The 20,367-nt window shown below is 42.7% G+C and overlaps 2 protein-coding genes across 5 annotated transcripts in view; one reads left to right on the plus strand and one right to left on the minus strand.

The window, feature by feature from the left end:
• ALG5 (ALG5 dolichyl-phosphate beta-glucosyltransferase) overlaps positions 1-19,547 on the minus strand; it is a 47,902-nt gene extending 28,355 nt beyond the window's left edge. Inside the window, exons 1-6 of one of the 3 annotated variants that reach the window (XM_030563748.1) lie at positions 19,384-19,442; positions 11,609-11,795; positions 10,813-10,984; positions 3,706-3,752; positions 2,848-2,916; positions 1,243-1,335 (exon numbers count right to left, since the gene is read on the minus strand). In XM_030563748.1, coding sequence (XP_030419608.1) covers positions 1,243-1,335; positions 2,848-2,916; positions 3,706-3,752; positions 10,813-10,984; positions 11,609-11,674 — 447 coding nt within the window. In that variant the 5' untranslated portion in view covers positions 11,675-11,795; positions 19,384-19,442. Of the gene's footprint in view, positions 1-1,242; positions 1,336-2,847; positions 2,917-3,705; positions 3,753-10,812; positions 10,985-11,608; positions 11,796-19,383 lie in introns of those variants that run through there. The other 2 variants (XM_030563740.1, XM_030563757.1) reach the window with 2 other exon arrangements.
• A 47-nt stretch (positions 19,548-19,594) lies between these two features.
• EXOSC8 (exosome component 8) overlaps positions 19,595-20,367 on the plus strand; it is a 48,160-nt gene continuing 47,387 nt past the window's right edge. For both annotated transcript variants that reach the window (XM_030563723.1, XM_030563732.1), the window contains exon 1: positions 19,595-19,690. In XM_030563723.1, coding sequence (XP_030419583.1) covers positions 19,674-19,690 — 17 coding nt within the window. In that variant the 5' untranslated portion in view covers positions 19,595-19,673. The remainder of the gene's footprint in view (positions 19,691-20,367) is intronic.

Raw genomic sequence — 20,367 nt, forward strand, 5'->3', positions numbered from 1 at the left:
TAATTAAAAAAAAGCCCAACTACATAAGTTCATGGAGGATAAGTCCATCAATGGCTATTAGCCAGGATGGTCAGGGATGCAACCCCATTCTCTAAGTGTCCCTAGCCTCTAACTGCCAGATGCTGGGAGTAGATGACAGGGGATGGATCTCTCGATGATTGCCTGTTCTGTTCATTCCCTCTGAAGCACCTGGCATTGGCCACTGTTGGAAGACGGGATACTGGGCTAGAAGGACCACTGGTCTGACCCAGTATGGCCATTCGTACGTTCACCATATAAAAACCTTAGGATAGACAGACAAGTTATAGATGTAGCTTTAGTATGACGATCTTTGAAAAAAAAATAACACGAAGAAAAATTCCAGAAATAATAAATGAAGTGTATTGACAACATGAGAGAAGAGTTTTATTTTTACTCTTTATAGTCACCTATTATCCGAACTCATGGCTCACAACCCAAGACTGATGCAGTCCTTTTAAGTCAAAACAATAAAGTGCAATGAAGCATCATTCACTCACTCTAAACAATTACATAAATATATTTTCTCTTGTGAAGAGAAATATCTATTTTTAAGTTAATACATGAAACACACACATTATGCCCCATCAAAATCAAGCCCAGCTGACTTCAGAGGGACTACACACATTTAAGCAAAACTTTGCTGGACCTGAGCCGTAGTTCCTTATTCAATTTCTAAACATCAAAACTATAATCTGGAGAGGAATAGCTATATTTACTTATCTTATTACTGGAACTTGATTTTCATCTTATAAGGAGTGTTTTGTTTTTGTTTTTTTGCACTGAAGAGCTGGTTCTAAATTAACTAATGGATGTAGTTTGGCTTTAATTTCAATTCTCATCTTAAAAAAAATTGTTCAATGTTATTACTCAATGTGTTACCAAATCCTTGTAATGAGTTTATATTTTGTGCATTTTTGCATTGAAGATTTATGGAAGTACACCTCTACTTCGATATAACACGAATTCTGATATAACGTGGTAAAGCAGTGCACCAGGGGGCGGGGCTGCGCACTCCAGTGGATCAAAGCAAGTTCGATATAACAGTAAGATTTTTGGCTTCCGAGGACAGCGTTATATCGAGGTAAAGGTGTATTTAAAATTTTTCAAAATGGTTTTATTAATCTAAAATCTTTAAATTAAATTAAATCCACACAAGATCTGCTTATTTTGGCAAGACTAGAATTAGTTCAAAACAGAGAAAGAATTGCAAGTATTCATTACCATTCTGACAGCTCCACCTTTTCCCCGATTTTTTACCAATGTTAGAACTCTTACTTTGTCACTTCCATATTTCTTGCAGTACTTCATTGCAACCTGTAAGGCATATGAAAGTCAAAATAAAACAAAACTAGAACCTCAAGGGGAAGACACAGATTTATTCTTCCATCCCTTTTTCCTCAATAGCATTGTTACCACTTCAATCTACATAAAATGGAAATATATTGTCCAGTGCAGAGTTGAAGTCTGTTTAGGAAAACAAAAAAAGTAAGAAGGTTAACAGCCAGAAAACTGAAGAAAAAGAAGAAGAATAAAATCAGGTAGTGGTCAGAGAGGATAGCTATGGCTGTCTTAAATCCCCTTCACCCCACCTGCCAAAGTTAAAGCTAGAAAACCATACAACACGTATTTATACCAGTTCACAAAGCTAGTCTATGAAAAACATGCTTTCACTACTGTTACCTGTCTCCCATTTGTTTCATTGCTATGTCTGCTTTTAAATTAAAACGGTAAGTGCTTTGAGACATGAATTGTCCTTATATAGTGCTTTTCATAATATTTTAATTCTAGCATAATGGGGCCCTAAGAGACTACAGTGTCACAAATATTTAATAAAGTTGAGCATCAGCTTAAAGCAATTACAGTGTTCAAGTAGTCAGGCATGAAAGTGCAGATCACCCATGTCTTAGAAGGCTAGACATGTTCATCACTGTACAAGACAGACAATGGCTACTACTTTGAGGGCTTTTCAATCTTGATACACTACTACGTAAGAGATAATATGATTCATCCATCATTGACACTGGCAGTAGTAAACAGGTTAGTAAACTACTGAACACATATGCGTAAGAGGACACATTACCTTATCAGGCAAGCTTGAAAGGAAAAACTGAAACAGAAATAGGCATGCTAGTGGCTAACCTAGACATAAATCTAGGGTGGTATTTTCAGAAGTTATTCAGAGCTGGACTGACTCTGCTTCCACTGAAGTCAATGGTACGATTCCCATTAACGTCAACAGAAGCAGAAGTAGAGGAAAGCAGAACATTGTTGAAAATCTTACCCTTAATACTTCAGTATTAATGTTTCTAAACGAATACACAACTTTATGCTGTAAAAAAATTCTACACAAACTGTGCCAAAATACTTTACAGAATAATAAAATGACATTTAGAACTGTGGGAGATGAAGAGGCTTAGATGGGAAAGAATTATGGTCTCAGATAAGATCTGGAAAGAGAAGTGGAGATTTGAAGAAGCAGACACATAGTGATGCTGTTTCAGATAACAGAAATCACACAGGACAATGCTCTTGAGGCGAGACTGTGGAAAGGAGACACACTGGATGAACAGAGGGAACTGTGGAGGGAAATTGAACAAGTTACTATATCTCTTCAAAAGATAACTGTGCTATAGAAATGTCATCCTATGAATGGCATGGACAAGAATGGCAGAAGGAATCTGAGAAATGAATAATTAAGAAACAATGAGCAGCAGATGTGTAGAACAAAAGGTAAAGGTTTGTTATGTTTTAGAAAAACTAAAGCAGTGTGATACACATCTGCTCCCTTAGACTGCCAGGTTAGAAACTTTAATATTTTCTTCTTACCTTTGCGGTCTGATCTTTACTGCCATCATCAACAACTATTACTTCATAAGTGAATGCAGGATCTCGTTTCTTAAAAATAAAAATGGAAATTGTGCATTTGGTCCAATCTCTGTCTCTTTCACGTATACACACCTCCCTTCAAGCCCTTGTTCAAATGGGCAAAACTTCAGCCACCAGAATGTTTTTTAGCCCCTGTAGCCGCCTTCCTCATTCATGTCATAATATACATTTGTACAGATGCACCAATATCATTTTGTAAATTTGCTATGATAAACATCCTTAAAGCAGTAACAGTCTGTTACCAATATGATATTCTAATGCTGCCAGATTACATGCTAACTGCTCTATCATAGGTAGTCTTATTTATTTTTAAGCTACCATAAAATGTTGAAAATCAATATTGCTATGAAGTGAACATGGAGGCTCTGAGTAGCCCTTACGTTAAAGATCAGAAAGAGTTCAAACTATGCCACATTTTCTGAAACCTGTGCCTCATAAGCAGGTGACCAACCATAACAGTGTTCGAAAAGCAGGATTTTTAAAACCTTGTGGGAATAGATAGTCTAAATTATATCGTCAGCTAACTTACTCCCCTATATGTTTATCCTGGATAGGTATCGTGTGGGTACAAGTCTCTTCCAGGTGTAACAGTTAATTTTTATATTTCAGTAAAAATTGCCTTACATCGAACAGTCTGAAAAGAATTCATGAAGAGATGTTGCCAGGATAGAGTGCTTATCTTTTATTTGGATAATTTTATATTGCTTCTAGGCAGATCACAGAAATCCAAACAGGCAGTTTGTTTTCATATACTTACAAGGATACTATATTTTAAATGAAAAAATGAAAGTTTCACACCTGTCTTTTTTCAAGATAGTCTAAAGCTTCATCCATCATAAGAGGCACTAGAAGGAAAAAAATACCACAAAAGCTGGTTTAAGCAAAGCATCAACAAAAGCATATTGAAAATATTTTCACATCCCAAAGAAGTCAGGTCTCCAGATAAAAAATACCTTTGACTTGAAAATATGGAAACACAAAAACAAAATTACAGTTATAAATTTAATCCCATCTGGACTAAAAGTTAGGTTATCTGTATTTTACTCCCATCTTTGCCACCAAAATCATTATGCAGTCACTAGCACTATGTAATTCCATATGCCCGTTTCCCTCTTCCCAGATCGTAAATTATTTTTACAGGCTCTGATGCTGCAAAGACTTGTACACTTTGGAGTTACTGGGGTTACTCGCAGTGTGTAATATTAAACTCATGTTAAGTCTTCAAAGAACTGGAGCCTTGTATTGTAAAGTCTTTTGGGAGGAAAGACCATGTCTTCATGAGTTTTTACAGAGCCTACCACTATGGGGCCTGACAGGCACCTCTGGATGCTACTGTTCATATAAAGACTTGACTTTTACAGGCGAAAATCACAAGTACTATAGGATTTAAATTCTGGTTTGTACTTAACATTGGGGATACTTTTTAATAAAATTGTTACATTAAATTACAGGCACAAAATAACTATGCAAAGAAATATGATTAGAAAAAGCAAATTAGCTGAGGCACTAGGCTGAGCACTAAATGTTACCAGCATGAGCCAGCTGACAGCAACTGGGTAGACAGGTAGAGCAAATTGCCTCAGCAAAAAAGTGTTGACTTTTGCAAATAGGGTGACCATCTGTGACTCCAACCCCTGCCCTTCCTGGACAGAGAGAGTACAGAACATCTGGGACACTTTCCTCCCTCCCCCAATATCAGGAGGTAGTAAAATTTCCTTTGAGGAGGGAAATCAACTACCTATCCTGAAAAAAAGCAATAATCCTGCCAATACTAATGAAACCACCACTCTAAACTAGTGACCTTGGAAACCATCACATTCTCTCCAACCTTTTTTCTAAGCGAGCTAACAGAAGACAGCAAAATACATCACTAACACTACCTGCCAGCTGTTAGTACCCTGGATCACTCTTAGTAAGGTTTCAGGCCAGGATATGCGACTGAGGGTATGTCTACATAGCAGTTCATGACAGCCAACTCAAGTTCACAGGTCTCTGGCTGTAGGGCTGTTTCACTAAAGCACAGACTTCTGGGCTCGGGCTGAAGCCTAGGTTCTAGGACCTTATGTGGTGGGAGGGTCCCAGAGCTCAGGCTCCAGACCGAGCCGGGAAGTCTACACTGCAATGAAACAGCCCCGCAGACCCAGTTCTACGAGCCCAAGTCACCTGGCGTGGGCGAGCCCCTGGTTTTTCACTGCAGTTTAGACATACCTTGAGACAGCACTTATTGCTCTTGTGGCTGATCTGTTCATAGACAAGGACATACATACATGGCATCCTGGTGGCTCTCTCCGCAGAGAGACAGACAGAAAAGAAAACATGGTCTGAAGTGCCAACAATAAGTAGACAACATCCAGCTCCTTCACATCAAAAGGACCTTTCCGTTTTAAAGTTAATTGACTTGCCCAAGATCACACAGGAAGTGCATGGCAAAGCCAGGAATAGAACCCATATCTCCCAAACAACAAGACCATTCTTCCTTACTTCTGTCTGATTAAAGCCACTGGTATGGGCTTCAGAATGCAAAATTCTAAAACAATTAAACCATAAAGATACATTTTTTACTCCTAGCCTCCATACTGACTTTAAGAGCCACTAAAGACCAGCTAAAAGTGATCTTTATAATCTTTACGCAACCTAGTTTACTCCTGGAGGGATTCTGTGCCAAAAAATAAAAAGTTCTGCAAAATTCCGCATATTTTGTCAAAATAATGCAATATAATCACATCAGTTTCAATTGTTTTGGTAATTTGTTTAAACTATAATACAGAAATTTCACAATAACTATTCAGCATTTCCTAAACACATGAAAGTTAAGTTACAAACACTTGGTAACTAATACTCTGCATTCCAGTTATAATCCTGGATTTTCATTTAAATTACATTACAGAACACCAAACGGGGTGGGGGTGGGGAGTAGAATGTCATTTTAAACTGCTCAGACTTTCACATATGGAAGTCATACAGTTTTACTAATCACTGTCCTGGACCTGGCTGGGTACTTTGGGAAGTGCTCAGTTCTGATTGTCGTGACATTTTATTGACTCCTTCGTAAGTGTTTTATTTGTCCTCAAAGTTGTTGTTTTTTTTTAAATGGGTAAGTAAAATAAATCCTGAGCTGTAATTTAATCCCACTGAGCCACTTTGGCACAGGAAAAGAGTGAGAAAACACATAAGATCTTCCCAGCTGATTCTCTTACTGTCATTTAGGGCATGTCTACACTGGCAAAGTTACAGCGCTGGAAGTTACAGCACTGCTCAGATAGCACAGAAGGAAAACCACTGTTGTGTGTTCACACTGACAGCTACCTGCGCAGTAGCATATTCACACTTGTGGAGCTATTCAGAGCGGTGCCCTCTGGGCAGCTATCCCACAGAGCACCTCTTTCTCTTTTGTTGCTAAGACTTGTGGGAAGGTGGAAGGGGTCGCGGAGCATCCTGGGTCCTGTCTCAATGCCCCATGATGCATTGCTTCGCATCCCAGCAATCCCTGTGCTTCCGTCTGCATTTGGCGCCATCTTTCAACAGTTTGTGTACTGTGCGCTCTGCCCTGCCTCACCTCTTTCTGGCTTCAGAAATGGATCCCAAGCTGTTGACAAGAATGCTGTTCGTACGGACCAACATGTCACGGGTGACAGTGAAGATATTCCTTAAACTACAAAGGCAAGAAGAGTGTGACATTGATCTTGCCACATGTAGTAGCTATGACACGATAATAACTGTGGTATTCACGGAGGTGCTGACCACTGTGGAATGCCGCTTCTGGGCTTGGGAAGCAAGCACTGAGTGGTGGGATCACATCATGCATGTCTGGGATGACAAGCAGTGGCTGCAGAACTTTCGCATGAGGAAAGCCACACTCATGGGAGAGTGAGATGAGCTCGCACCAGCCCTGCGGCACAAGGACATGAGAATGACAGCTGCCATGCCACTGGAGAAGAGCATAGCGATTGCACTGTGGCAGCTGGCTACTCCAGACTGCTAAGGATTGGTGGCAAACCAATTCAGAGTGAGAAAGTCAACTGTTGGAATCATGTTGATGCAAGTGTGCAGGGCCATTAATTGCATCCTGCTCCGAAAGACCGTGACTCTGGGCAACGGGAGATTGTGGATGACTCTGCATAAATGGGCTTCCCTAACTGCGGAGGGGCGATAGATGGCATGCACATTCCAATTCTGGCACCAGACCACCCAGCCACTGAGTACATTAATCGCAAGGGGTGTTTCTCAATGGTTCTCCAGGCGCTTGTGGATCACTGTGGGCGTTTCACAGACATTAACACAGGCTGGTCTGGAAAGGTGCATGATGCATGCATCTTTCAGAACACTGGCCTGTTGAAGAAGCTGCAAGCAGAAACTTTCTTCCCAGACCAGAAGATCACTATAGGGGAAGTCAAAATGCTCATTGTGATCCTGGGAGACACTGCCTACCCCTTAATGCCATGGCTCATGAAGTCATACACAGAGCAACTTGACAGCAGCAAGGAGTGGTTCAACAACAGGCTGAGCAAGTGCACAATGACTGTGGAGCATGCATTCAGCTGTTTAAAAGCCCGCTGGCAATGCCTGTATGGAAAGCTAGACATGGCCGATGACAATATTCCATGCTTACAGCCGCATGCTGTACACGCCATAATATTTGTGAAGGGAAGGGTGAAAACTTCACTCAGGGTTGGACTGCAGAGGCTCAGCACCTGGAGGCTGAGTTTGAACAGCTGGAGACCAGGGATATTAGAGGGGCACAGCACAGGGCCATGAGGATCAGGGAGAGGAGAGAGTCAAACGAAAAATTCATCAGCAGGGAGGGGGGCTGGGAGAATGGAAGGAATAGGGGAGTGAAGGTCTCAAGAAGAGGAGGGGTCCCAGGATGGCTACAGATTTGGGAATGTCCAGGGATCATACCCAACCTTTTCCTTTGGAGTATGATGCACCGGGTGCTGTACTTCAGCAGGGCCAAACTGCAGATGGATGAGTGCTGAGTACAGTGGGTACTGGGAGTCCACACTGCTGGACTGTGAGGAGGGAGGAAAGGAATGCTGCGGGTAAAGAGCAGATCCAGGTGGTTGAAAAAAGTATGTTGGCAGTGTGTGGGAAGGTGTGGGGGCATGTGGGAAAGTTTTGAGACAGTGGCTGCAGGGAAGGGCGGGCGCAGAGCTGCTCGGTTTGAAGAGCTAGTATCTCCTGGAGCATGTCCGCTTGGCGCTCCATAACTGTTAAGAGATGCTCCATGGCTTCTTTCTGGTGTGCCAGGCTCTCCTTTCATTCCCTCTTCTCGCTGTCTCACCAATCCTTCAATTCCTTTTTCTCGGCAGCAGACTGCATCATAACCTCATGCATAAAGTCATCCTTAGTTGTTCTTGGACGTTTTCTAATTCTTTGCAACCGTTCTGACGCCGATAAGGGAGGCTGCCCTCTCAAGGTCATCTCTGTGAAGTTTAAATGCAACATTTTACAGAAGCAGTTTTGTTTGCAACACAGACAACACTGTTTCAGTGCTTTAAAACACAGCCAGTACTCACACACCTGACACTAACTGGCTGACCCCAGGCAAGCACACCATAAGCCACAAGACCCCCAAAATGGTGAGAAGGGGCAGGGTAAATCATTGTTCCTGGACCCTGCTGTACACAGGCATGTGGGTCTTGGGAACTTGGGGAGAGCCAGCACTGTGGAGGGAGGCCTGATAATCATTCCTGTCCCCACACTTTCCACAGACTGTGATCATTATGGAAAATATCTCGCTGCTGACGGTGAGCAGGGAATCAAGAGAGGGTCTTCTCCAAGCATGCGGCTTCCGCCCTGGCCCCTATGTGGCTAGCCTGAGTGCAACTATGTTCCCGCCCCCCCTCCACCGTGACGGCACAATGGCATGAGAAAGTTACCGCTAATGGGGCAAGAAACAAAGCAGCTCTGCTGAGGAACCTGCAGGAGTGGATTGCCCACAAGAGTTTCCTGGAGATCTCTGAGGGAGATTCACGTGAAGTGAGTGTATCAACAGCCAGTTCCGCTGCTCAAACTAGGCAGGAGATTGGAGGCAAGCCTGCTTTCTGCAACCCTCCTGCCCTCAGCAACTCGCTTCAGCAATTCCCAAAATCAGATCCACTTAGCAGGGGCCTCTTCTCCTGTTTGTGCTTTGCCAAGATTTGACTGCTGTGACTGGCTAGGCTCCTCCGGGGTAGAAAAGAGCTCCTGACTGCATGCATTTCTGGCCTCCGAGTCATCCTCTGCCTCTGGTTCCCCCTCCGCCTCTTCATCCAAGATTGCCTCCTCCTGGCTCAGTCCACTCTTGACTGGCAACAAAGCCAACGAAGTATCCACAGGGGACTTTGCAGTGGAGATGGGATCACCACCGAGTATCACTGGCAGCTCATGGGCGCAGCACTGGAGCAGCAGTTTGCCTCCTGGTAGGCATTCCGCAGCTCCTTCACTTTGACCCTGCACTGCAATGTGTCCCGGTCATGGCCCTTTTCTATCATGCATCCAGAAATCTGTTCATAGGTATCATAATTCTGATGGCTGGAGCGCAGATGTGACTGCACTACCTCCTCTCCCCAAATGCCAATGAGGTCCAGCAGCTTGGCATTGCTCCAAGCAGGGGATTGCCTGGTGTGTAGAGCAGGCATGGCCACGTGGAAAGATACGCTGAAACCACTGCATGCCCCACTGAGCAAACAGGAAGGGGACTTTCATATTTGCAAAGGAATGTATGGGGTGAGGCTAGGGTGACCACGTGTCCTGATTTTGGGATCTTTTTCTTATATAGGCTCCTATTACACCCCTTGTCCCAATTTTTCACATTTGTTATCTAGTCACCGTAGGTGGGGCTGACAGTTGGTCATCTGAAGGCAGGGCAGTAGAGTTCAAACCGATGGACAGAGAGTTGAGAACAGGCATTGTTGGACACCTCCCAGAGGCCAATTGCAGCGCTGTAATCACCACGTGTCTACACTGGCACCACAGCACTGTAGCCATGGTGCAGAAAGGTCTTGTTGAGGTGTTTTGTTTTTTTTTCAAAAAAAGAGTGCTGCATCTGCGCAGTTTCTGCACACTAAGTGGCTTGCAGTGTGTACACGTTCGGAGTTACAGCGCTCAAAATTGCTTTACTGTGCACAAACTTGCCAGTGCAGATGGGGTCTCTTAAGATTTTACATCACTCTGGCAATGTAGGGGCCTTAAAACTATTACAGGTTTTATGCTCCTGGGGGAATTGACTGAGAATGGGAACAGTTAACTAACAATAGGAACATTAACAATATTACTACTAGGCAGGCTGCTACATTTCTGCCTCTGGGACACAGCCTTCCTTCTGCATAAATAAAAGCCCTACGCCTCCATGCCCAGCGAGCTGCAGTAGCAAGCAGGAGGGACAGTGTCTCTCTTGCTTGTTGGCGGGTAGGTACGCCCCGCTCCCTGACAGTGATCAACGTCTCCGCTGCAGGCACACACGCTCAGCCCCCTTCTCCAGCAGTGATTTGTGCCTCTGAGGCTGCTCCAAGCACACTGGAACAGAGGCGCTGCCAGGGAAGAGGAACATGTCCCTTGGCAGATGTCTTTTGTGTTTTTCTGCGTGGGGGACACAGAAATATGCGGGCCATATGAATTCTGTGCTTCCACAGGGGAGCAGAATTGTTACTAGTACTCCTGACAGAAACATCTACCCTTATTTTACAACATTTTAGTGACACTGGGTTCTTACAGAAAGTAGCTTAATTTCTGTTGCTAAAGAAAGCACATAGCTAGATTCTAAGTAGCTCTATGTGCAGAACTCCCATTTATTTGAGTGTGACCTGGGAACTGGGTATGCAAAACGGCTTCAGAATCTGGCCTGCAATTTTATATTGCTGACATTCACCAATAATGCAGAGCTAAGTTTAGCTCTTTAAAAAGAAAACAATGAAGTATTCTTACACCTGTCTTCCTCATTGTATGAAGGCACAACAACAGAGAGCTCCTTTGTAGGAGGGTCATGTATGCTTGGTATAGATTCCTTCTTCCCTTCAGCATTTACAAAGAACTTCTCTTCTTCATGGCGATGAAAATTTGGCATTTTGGTGGCAGTTACATGGGCAACAATAATAATCTGTGATAAAAAGACAAAAACAAATGGTATTTGTGACAATGGTTCAGTAGCAAAGTCTACATTTATTGTTTGCATAACAGGATTCTGTTTAAGAGTTAAACAAACTATTTTAATTGACTGAACAAGGGAGGATCAAATGTAGCTCACTGATACAGCCCACTAATCCATAGCCATTCCTATTACAAGCATGGTGGAGTGGTCTACTGAGGAGTGCTCTATTATCCACTGCCCAGATCAAAAAGGAATTTTACCTGTCAGGACTTATAGTCTTCACATGGCATTAAGCTGTTCTATTTTATGGAGACAAGGCATGGCCTAAGTTTCCTGGCAAGTTGCCAGTGAAATTTTCAACTGGAAAAGATTTGAGTGGCCCTGCGATAAGGCACTGGCCCAAGCTACCATAAACTTGCCTCAAGGAACATTTTCTAGACCATGGTGTCTGCCAGGTCTAAACCTTGTAGCTATGTCCACTGTATTTATTGATAACTATTCACTAAAAATCATAGCGTGTAGCAAGCATTAGCAGCAACAACTATAATATTAAGCAATTCCATACAAGAAGCAAATCTTATCACATGTAAAACTGATATTAAATTATGTAATTAAGTGTAAAAACTTATTTACCATTAAAAATGTCACACACTCATAAACAGAGTGGCACACACACACACACACACGAATATCCCACATATCACCACCTCTATGAACAGACTAACTAGTAAAGAAGAGCTGGGCCACCATAATCTCCAGTAACCACAAACTTCAGTAACTATGGAATTGTGTCTCAGGGCTTTCAGAAGTATGACCATAACTGAATAGGGAAAGAGGAGGAAAAAAAACAATTAAATATATAGGTAATAAGTTTGCATGTCTTATAAATCCTATTTCTGGGTCTCCAGTGTGTCTAAAGTCTTATTTTCATCTTCTTCTTATTTGTAATGAATTTGGGAAGAGACTGTTGACATCTGTGTCTTGTGCAGCACCAGACACACCACTGGCACTTACTAATAAGTCCTGCTGGTTTCTCCAACAGAGCTTCCAAGTTCTTTGAACAAAATCAAATACTTAAATGAATTTGTGGTTTAGATTTTCTTAACATTAGAAAAGTGTGCTTTTACCCTCAAACTAAATACTGTTATGGCTCCAGGTCATATCATCTAGATTTAAATTTAAGTTTTATTTATAGCTTAAATTCTAAATAACACCATTCCTTTTAAAACTGGGTCACACCAAAATGGTTGAAGTCTGAAAGTTAGCAAGGGCAGTCTTCAGTACTTTGTTTGAAAGAAATTGGTTTTAAATTTCACAAAATGATGAAGTTTTGAAAATTGCATAGAACCTGATCCTACAGAGCATTGTGACCTCCCTCTCATTGGCTTCAGTGGTAACTGAAGACATTCAACATCTGCATACACCTCAGAAAGTTTTCTTTAATCTACAGCAGGGGTCGACAACCTACAGCACACGAGCGGATTTTTAATGGCACGCTGCTGCCTGCCTGAGTCCTTGCAGGCAGCAGCGTGCCATTAAAAATCCTGCCCAGCCCAGCCCGCTCTTCTCCACTCTCCGGTCCCCCATCCCCTCCCCACATGGGGGCAGAAGTCTGGTCCTGCCAGTTCCCCTGCCTCTTCCAGTAGTGTGCTGGGTTCCTGCCCCTCCTCCACCTCTCTGTCCCTCCCTGCCAGCCGATCAGCTGATGGCCTTTGCGAGGGAGGGGGGCAGGAAGGAGCAGAGTCAGTGTGCTTGCTAATTCTGGTGGAGGCAGAGAAGAAGCAGGGGCAGGGCCTTGGGGGGGGGGGGGTGGAATAGGGGTATATCCCCTCCAGCCCTCTGCCCTTTCAGTTACTTCTATGGGCAGTTCGCAAGTGAAAGTAGTTTTCTGCCCAAGAGAAAAATTGACTGGCTTGAAACTGACCAGCTTGAAATGGTACACCCCGCTATACCGCAACCCTGCATTTAGTGCGATCCAATTTTTTGGACCTCGACCATCGTATTAGAGTGGGGTTTCACTGTACCTATATAAGGAACAAATATTTTAAATGGCTCTTTAGCAGAGAAAGATATAACAAGATACAATGACTGGAGGATGAAGCTAGCCTGGAAATACAGTGTAAGTTTTAAATAGAATAATTGGAACAATTTACCAAGGGTTGTGGTGGATTCTCCATCACTGATAATTTTTAAATCAAGAATGGGTGGGTTTTTTAAAAGATGCACTCTTGGAATAATTTTGAGGAAGTTCCATGGCCTGGGTGTTAGAGCTCTTTGTTAAGCTAAACTGATTGAGCACCTTGAGTGTACCATTATAAGGCATATTTCCTAATCCTTTAATCATTCTTGTGGCTCTTTTTTCAGAATGGTCTCCCATTTTTCAACACTCTTCTTGAATTGTGGACGTTAGAAACGGACACAGTATTCCAGCAGTGGTTGCATCAGTGCCAAATATAGAAGTAAAATAACCTCTCTGCTCCTACTTAAGATTTCCGTTTATGCATCCAAGGATCACATTAGCTCTTTTGACTACAGTGTTGCACAAAGAACTCATGTTCAGCCAATTATCCACAATGACCACATCTTTTTCAGAGTCCCTGCGTCCTAGGATATGGTCCCCTATGCTGTAAGTGTGGCCTACATTTTTCGTTGTAGATGTACACATTTACATTTACCCATATTAAAAGGCATAGTTTCCTTGCACCCAGTTTACCAAGTAATCCAGATTGCTCTGTATTAGTGACCTGTCCTCTTCATTATTTATCAATCCTCCAATTTTTGTGTCATCTGCAAACTTTAACAGTGATGATTGTGTGATGTTCCCGGTCATTACTAAAATTATAATATAATCTTAGGCCAAAAACTGCTGCCTGCCAGACCCCTTTAGAAAAACACCTGTGCTTGATGATGATTCCCCATTTACAATTACATTCTGAGATCTAACAGCTTGCCAGCTTTTAATCAATTTAACGTGTTCCACATTAATTTTATATCATTCTAACTTTTTAATAAAAATGTGTGGTACCAAATCAAATACCTGTCAGAACTCTAAGTATATTAGATCAACACTATTACCTTTATCAACCAAACTTATAATCTTATTAAAAAAAAATCAAGTTCGTTTGTCAGGATCTATTTTCCATAAACTCATGTTGCCTGGCATTAATTATATCACCCTCCTTTAATACTTTATTGATCAAGTTCCGTACCAGCTGCTCCATTAACTTGCTGAAATCAATGTCAGACTGAAAAGCCTGTAATTACCTGGTCATCCTATTTACCTTTTAAAACATTGGCAAAATTTTAGCTGTCTTCCTGTCTTCTGGAAACTCCCCTGTGTTCTAAGGATTATTGAAAATCTATGTTTAAGAGTCCAGCGAGCTCTTCAACCAGCTCTTTAAAAACTCTTGGATCCATATTATTTAGGCCTGATGTTTTAAAGATATCTAACTTATGTAGCTGCTGTTTAACATCTTCCAGAGAATAGAAGAGAGTTACCATACGATACAACATCTTGTTTTTATCCCAAAATACAGAACAGAAATGTTTATTGAACACTTCTGCCTTTTCTGATTATTGATAATTCTACAACTTCCATCCAGCCATAGACCAATGTCATTGGCAGGATTCTTTTTGTTCCTAATATAATTAAAACCCTCCTTATTGTCTAACTCTGTTGGTCAGAGATTTCTTAACTTGTGTCCTTTGCTTCTCCTATCAATTTTCTATGGTTCCTAGCTTCTGATTCATATTAATAATGATCAACTGCTATTTTTTATACATTTTTTTTTAAATAGATACCTTTGCTTCCCCAGGTTGGTTTTTGAAACCATTTTTCACAATTGTGGCTTTTTGGGCATCTAGTAAAGCATTCTTAAACAACCCCCAATTATCATTCACATTTTTCTGATTAAATTCTTCCATCCAGCTGATTCAGCTCATGGTCTGCTTGTGAAGCCAGCAGAATTTTAAAGTGTGCAAATCTATTTCCTCCATATTTTATTTAAATTTCCTTTTTATTTGACCCTCTGCTCCAAATGAACCACTAAAAAATTAAGGGTGGGGGGGAGGAGAGGTAGAATGGATGAACACACACAGCTAATTCAAATACTGTGTTAAGGTTGCAAGTTCAACCACTCAACATCATGAAATTTCCAAAGATAGAGTTGTCAGATCAACTTTAGTTCAGCCAGTTAACTTCACCGCCCTGAGCCGTGGGGGACCGTGGAGTTCTGAGCCCCAATGGGTGGTGGGGACCCCAAGAATTCCAAGTTGGGGCCTCCATAGATGCCCAGCCCCGTGAACGCAGCTCCCCGTTTTGTCGTGGATATTTTTAGTAAAAGTCACAGATAGTCACATGTTCTGTGAATTTTTTTTTTTAAATTGCACGTGACCTGTCCGTGATTTTTACTAAAAATATCTGTGACAAAATCTTAGCCTTAGCTATAGTGCAAACCTGTATTATTTTTTGCTCCTTCCATTTGTTAAATTTCAATTCACCACATTAATAAGAGTAATTAAGGTTTATATTTATCAACATAAATTAGTATCACCAAACTTCAGAGGGGTAAACATGTTAGTTTGGATCTGTAAAAGTAGCAGAGTCCTGTGGCACCTTATAGACTAATAGATGTATTGGATGCATCCGACGAAGTGAATATTCACCCACGAAAGCTCATGCTCCAATACATCTGTTAGTCTATAAGGTGCCACAGGACTCTTTGCTGCTTTTATCACCAAACTTTTGTGATTGATCTTACAATCTTAATGTTATATTAGTGTCACGGTTTAAAAATGATTGTATGTACATCAATATATTCAAGCAATTAAAAAAAAAAGATGCCAAATGTAATTAGATCATGGTATGGACTGTTTAGAAATGACTGGGTTAAAGACATTTTTTTTTCAAAGTTTAATCACCTAAAATATTAGCACAACCCAGAAATCAGTCATCCATTTTGGTTATGTATAATTATGCACACATGGAACTTTACTCATTTGCACAGATCCATTAAAGTCAGCGAGAGTATTCATGTGCATAAAGTTAGCCACAAATGTGACTTCAAGATTGGGGCTTAAATCACATTTCTAACTTCTAAAATGAAATTGTATTTTACACGTCCTTTACTCCTTCCCCCCCCACCCAAAAAAAAGTGCCTTAACTGTGGAATGACATGTATGTAATACCGTTGACTACCAGTCGTATCTGGGTTTCCACATGCTACAGACTTCCCAGTGTTCTAGCTGAGAACATTATGTTTCTAAATGATTAAAAAACAAAACTTGAAAAAAGAAAAACAAAAAATTGTTTGTGTTATAAAAGAAAATAAATAGAATACTGTTTGCAGTTCATTTATAAAGCCAGCTAGGTTTGTTTAGTTAAATTAGGTTTTACAACAGATATTTTATAACAGACCATAACCCATAATATATGGGATACCTGCTGCAGTTCAAAAAAAACCTGGTACAGTTGCAGTCAGAATTGTGTCCAGTTTTGTATTTTAACAAAAGTGCAGCGTTTAAACCGATAAGCCTCAGGTGAAAAAGCACTTCACTGAGATTAGATAACATTGTATGAGATGAAGGATGAATACCTTTCCACACCAATTTGCCAACCCAGTGGGACAGTCTTTATACTAGGTTCAAAGGGGGCAGATGACAAAAGATGTAGATATAAAGAAAATGTGCCCTTACCAGAGGGCTAGATGTTTGGGATGGAATGAAGAATTACAGTAGGGTCATAGGAGAAGCAAGAGGTAAAAAGAGTGGGAGAATCTGCTCAACATCTTACATGTCTATACATAAATGCAAGAAGTATGGGGAATGAACAAGAAGAATTGGAAGTATTAGTACAATAGCTAACACGATTTAAGAGGTGGGTTGGATGAATCGCAATTGCAAAATTGGTATAGAGAGGTATAGCTTGTTCAGGAAGACAGACGGACAAAAATGGGAGTAGATGTTGGATTACACACCAAGAATATATACACTTGTTCTGAGATCCAGGTGGTGGTGAGAGGCACACAAGTTTAAAGTCCCGAGGTGAAGAAAAAACAGAAAAACAAAGAAACAGGCACAGTATCATATCAGTGGTCTACAATAAACCACCACATCAGAGGCAATGGATGAGTCATTTCTAGAACAAATGACAGAAATATCCAAAACACAAGACCTACTCAACCATCTGTTGGAAAAGTACACAAAGCGTCCTATAAATTCTTGGACTGTATTGGGGACAACTTTTTTCAGAAGGTAGAGGAAGTAACCAGTGAGACATCCACTTTAAACTCGATTCTCATTAACAGGGACAAATGAGTTGCAAATCTGAAAATTTAAGGCAATTTCCTAATTCTAAGGAAAGGAAGGAGCTGCTGAATAAGGACAGTGGACTTCAAAGAAGCAGACTTTATCATACTCGGGGAATAGTAGGTAAGGTCCCACAGAAAGAAAATCTAAGGGAAAAAGGAGTTCAGGGGAGAGAGTTCCTCACAGAGACAATATTAGAGGTGCAACAGCAAACTATCCCAATGCAAAGGAAAGACAGGACTAATTCTAAGAGGCTAATATGGTTGCATTAGGAGATCTTTAATGACCATTGTGAAAATCAAAAAGGAATCCTATAAAAAGTGAAAATATAAACAAATTGCTAAGGAGGAATACAAAAGAATAGCACAAGCATGTACGGACAAAATCAGAATGGCTCAGGCACAAAATGAGTTACACTTACCAAAGGCAATAAGAGGCTCTATAAATACATTAGAAAAAAACAGAAGATGAAGGAAACATACTACTAAGCAAGCAAGGAGAGCTAATAATAGGTAACATCAAGAAGTCTGAGGTGTATAACTATTTTGCTTCAGTCTTTACTACAAAGTATTTTTGGTGACCAGATACATAACACAATATTAAGAGCAAGGGAGAAGGAACACAATCCAGAATAGGGAATGAACTGGTTAAAGAACATTGAGGTAAATTAGATATATTCAAGATGGCACGGCCTGACGAAATTAATCCCAGGTTACTTAAAAGAACTAGTTGGGGAAATCCTGGAAGTGATTATCAGCCCAGAAGACTGAAGAAGGACAAATATAGTACTTATTTCTCTGCCCTTCCCCTCTTCTGAGGATAAGAGCTCAGGGAATTATAGACCAGTCAGTCTAACTTTGATACCTGGAAAGATTGATAAGCACCTAGAGTTTATTAGGGCAATAAGTAATAGCCAACATGGATTTGTCAAAAACAAATCATCCCAAACCAACCTACTTACCTTCTGTAAAGGGCTACCAGCTTAGTGGCAGAAGTGATATATCTTGATTTTAGTAAGGCTTTTGACAGTCTCATAAGCAAACTAGGGACATGTGGTCTAGATTAAATTGCTATAAAGTGGGTATATGACTGGCTGAAAGACCATACTCAAGGAGTAGTTATCAATGGTTCGCTGTGAAGCTGTGAGGAAATACCTAGTGAGGTCCCTCAAAGATCTGTTGTGGGTCCAGAACTATTCAATGTTTTCATTAAGAACTTGGATAATGGAGTGAAGAGTATACTTATAACATTTGCAGATGGCACCAAACTGTAAGGTCTTGCAAGCACTTTGGAGGACAAAGGCAGGATTAAAAATGATCTTGACAAATTGGTCTAAAATCAACAAAATGAAATTCAATAAAGACAAATGCAAAGTACTACACTTAGGGGAAAAAAATCAATTGCAGAACTACAAAATGGGGAATAACTGGCTAGCTGATAAGAACAGTACTACTGAAAGGGATCCAGGGTTTATAGTGGATGACAGTGGATGACAGACTGAACCTGAGCCAACAAACAGGCTGCAGGTGCAAAAAAGGCAGGAATGTCAGATGCAAGGTGGGGGAAAGTAACTGTCCTGGTTTACTCAGCACTGGTGAGGCCTCAGCAGGAGCACTGTGCCCTGTTTTGGACACTACACTTTAGGAAAGATATAGACAAATTGGATTAAGTCCAGAAGAGAGCAGCAAAAATGATAAAGGGTTTAGAAAATCCGCTGTATGAGGACAGGTTAAAAACACTGGGCTTTAGTGCTGAGAAACGCAGATTAAGGCGGGACCAGATGAGAGTCTGCAAATACCGCAAGGGGTGTTACAAAGAGGTGCGTGGCCCTTCCTCAGCCATCAGCTCCTCCCTAGCGTCCCCCCCCACAGTTTGGGGTCCAGCCGCCCCACCCCGTCGGGGCTCCGGGCTGCTCTCCCCTGGGAAGGGATAAGCAGGGCCTCACCCAGCGAGGGGCTCCGGCTCTCAGCTCTCTCGGGGGCTGCCCTGTTTGCGGTGCGATGACCCCGTCCGGGCCGGGGCTCCCTCTCCCCACTCTCGGGGGCGGGGGGGTCTCTCCCCTCGGGCGGGGGGTGTCTCCCTCCACTAGGCTCCGCACTCACCAGGCTCAGGGCTGCGGCCGCCAAGGCAGCGAGCGCCGCGACCACGTCAGCCAGGAGCGGCTCCATGGTCCATACCCGGCGCGGCCCTACGGGGCAGCTCCAGCGATGCGGAAGCAGCTCCCGGACGCGGCGCTGACAGCAAAGCGCAGCGGCTTATCAGTGCGGCCGCGCTCCACAGCGCCCCCTACCGGCCGCTCCCGCGCAGCCAGCGTGTCCCCACCGAGTGTCACGCGGCAGAGGAAGTGCGCTCCCGACCCGGAAGTGGCTCGCGCACGGGCGGAAGTGAGACTATGGCGGCCGGATTCAAGTAAGTGACGGGGCGAAGCAGCTTCTTGTTCCGGCCTGGCGTTCGCTCCCCGCTACCTCGGGAGCCGAGCGGCCCCGGCCGGGCGGGACCGGTGCAGCCGCCGGGCCCGGCGCCACCAGTCGCCTCAGCGGGGCTCTCTCAGGCCGCGCGAGGAGTCGGGAACGCGGCACGCGGCTGCTGGAAGCTGCCCTGGGCCCAGGCCGCTGCCGAGCCCTCAGGTGGGCGGGTTTAGCCTCCAGCTGGACCGACCCGCTGCCTGCTCGTAACGTGCCTGCCCAGAGCTCTGCCAGGCGCCGGAGCTGGGAACCGCCCCCGGTATCTGCAGCGCCTGCTCTCAGTGGGGGCGGGAGAGAAACGCGCCGCCTAGGAGACCCCCCGCCCCCACCTTCCCTGGGCAGAGCTGATCCACCCTCTCCTTGTTACTGGTGATCGTGGAATCGAGAGCCGCAGGGCATTTGTCCTGCATGCACTTGGCACATGTGTAACCTTATGCATGTGAGTAATCCAGGTGAATTCACTTGGGCTCCCCATATATATTACAGTTCTGCACAAGCATCATGCTATTTATGGCCCTTACGGTCTATTAGAAAATCAACATTTTATTTTACCCTCTTCCTCCACAACATATAAAAAGGAACTTAGTTTATTTTTCATTACATCCAAATGTAGCTATAGTC

Source organism: Gopherus evgoodei, chromosome 1 (genome assembly GCF_007399415.2).
Source record: "Gopherus evgoodei ecotype Sinaloan lineage chromosome 1, rGopEvg1_v1.p, whole genome shotgun sequence".
Classification (NCBI taxonomy): Eukaryota; Metazoa; Chordata; order Testudines; family Testudinidae; genus Gopherus; species Gopherus evgoodei.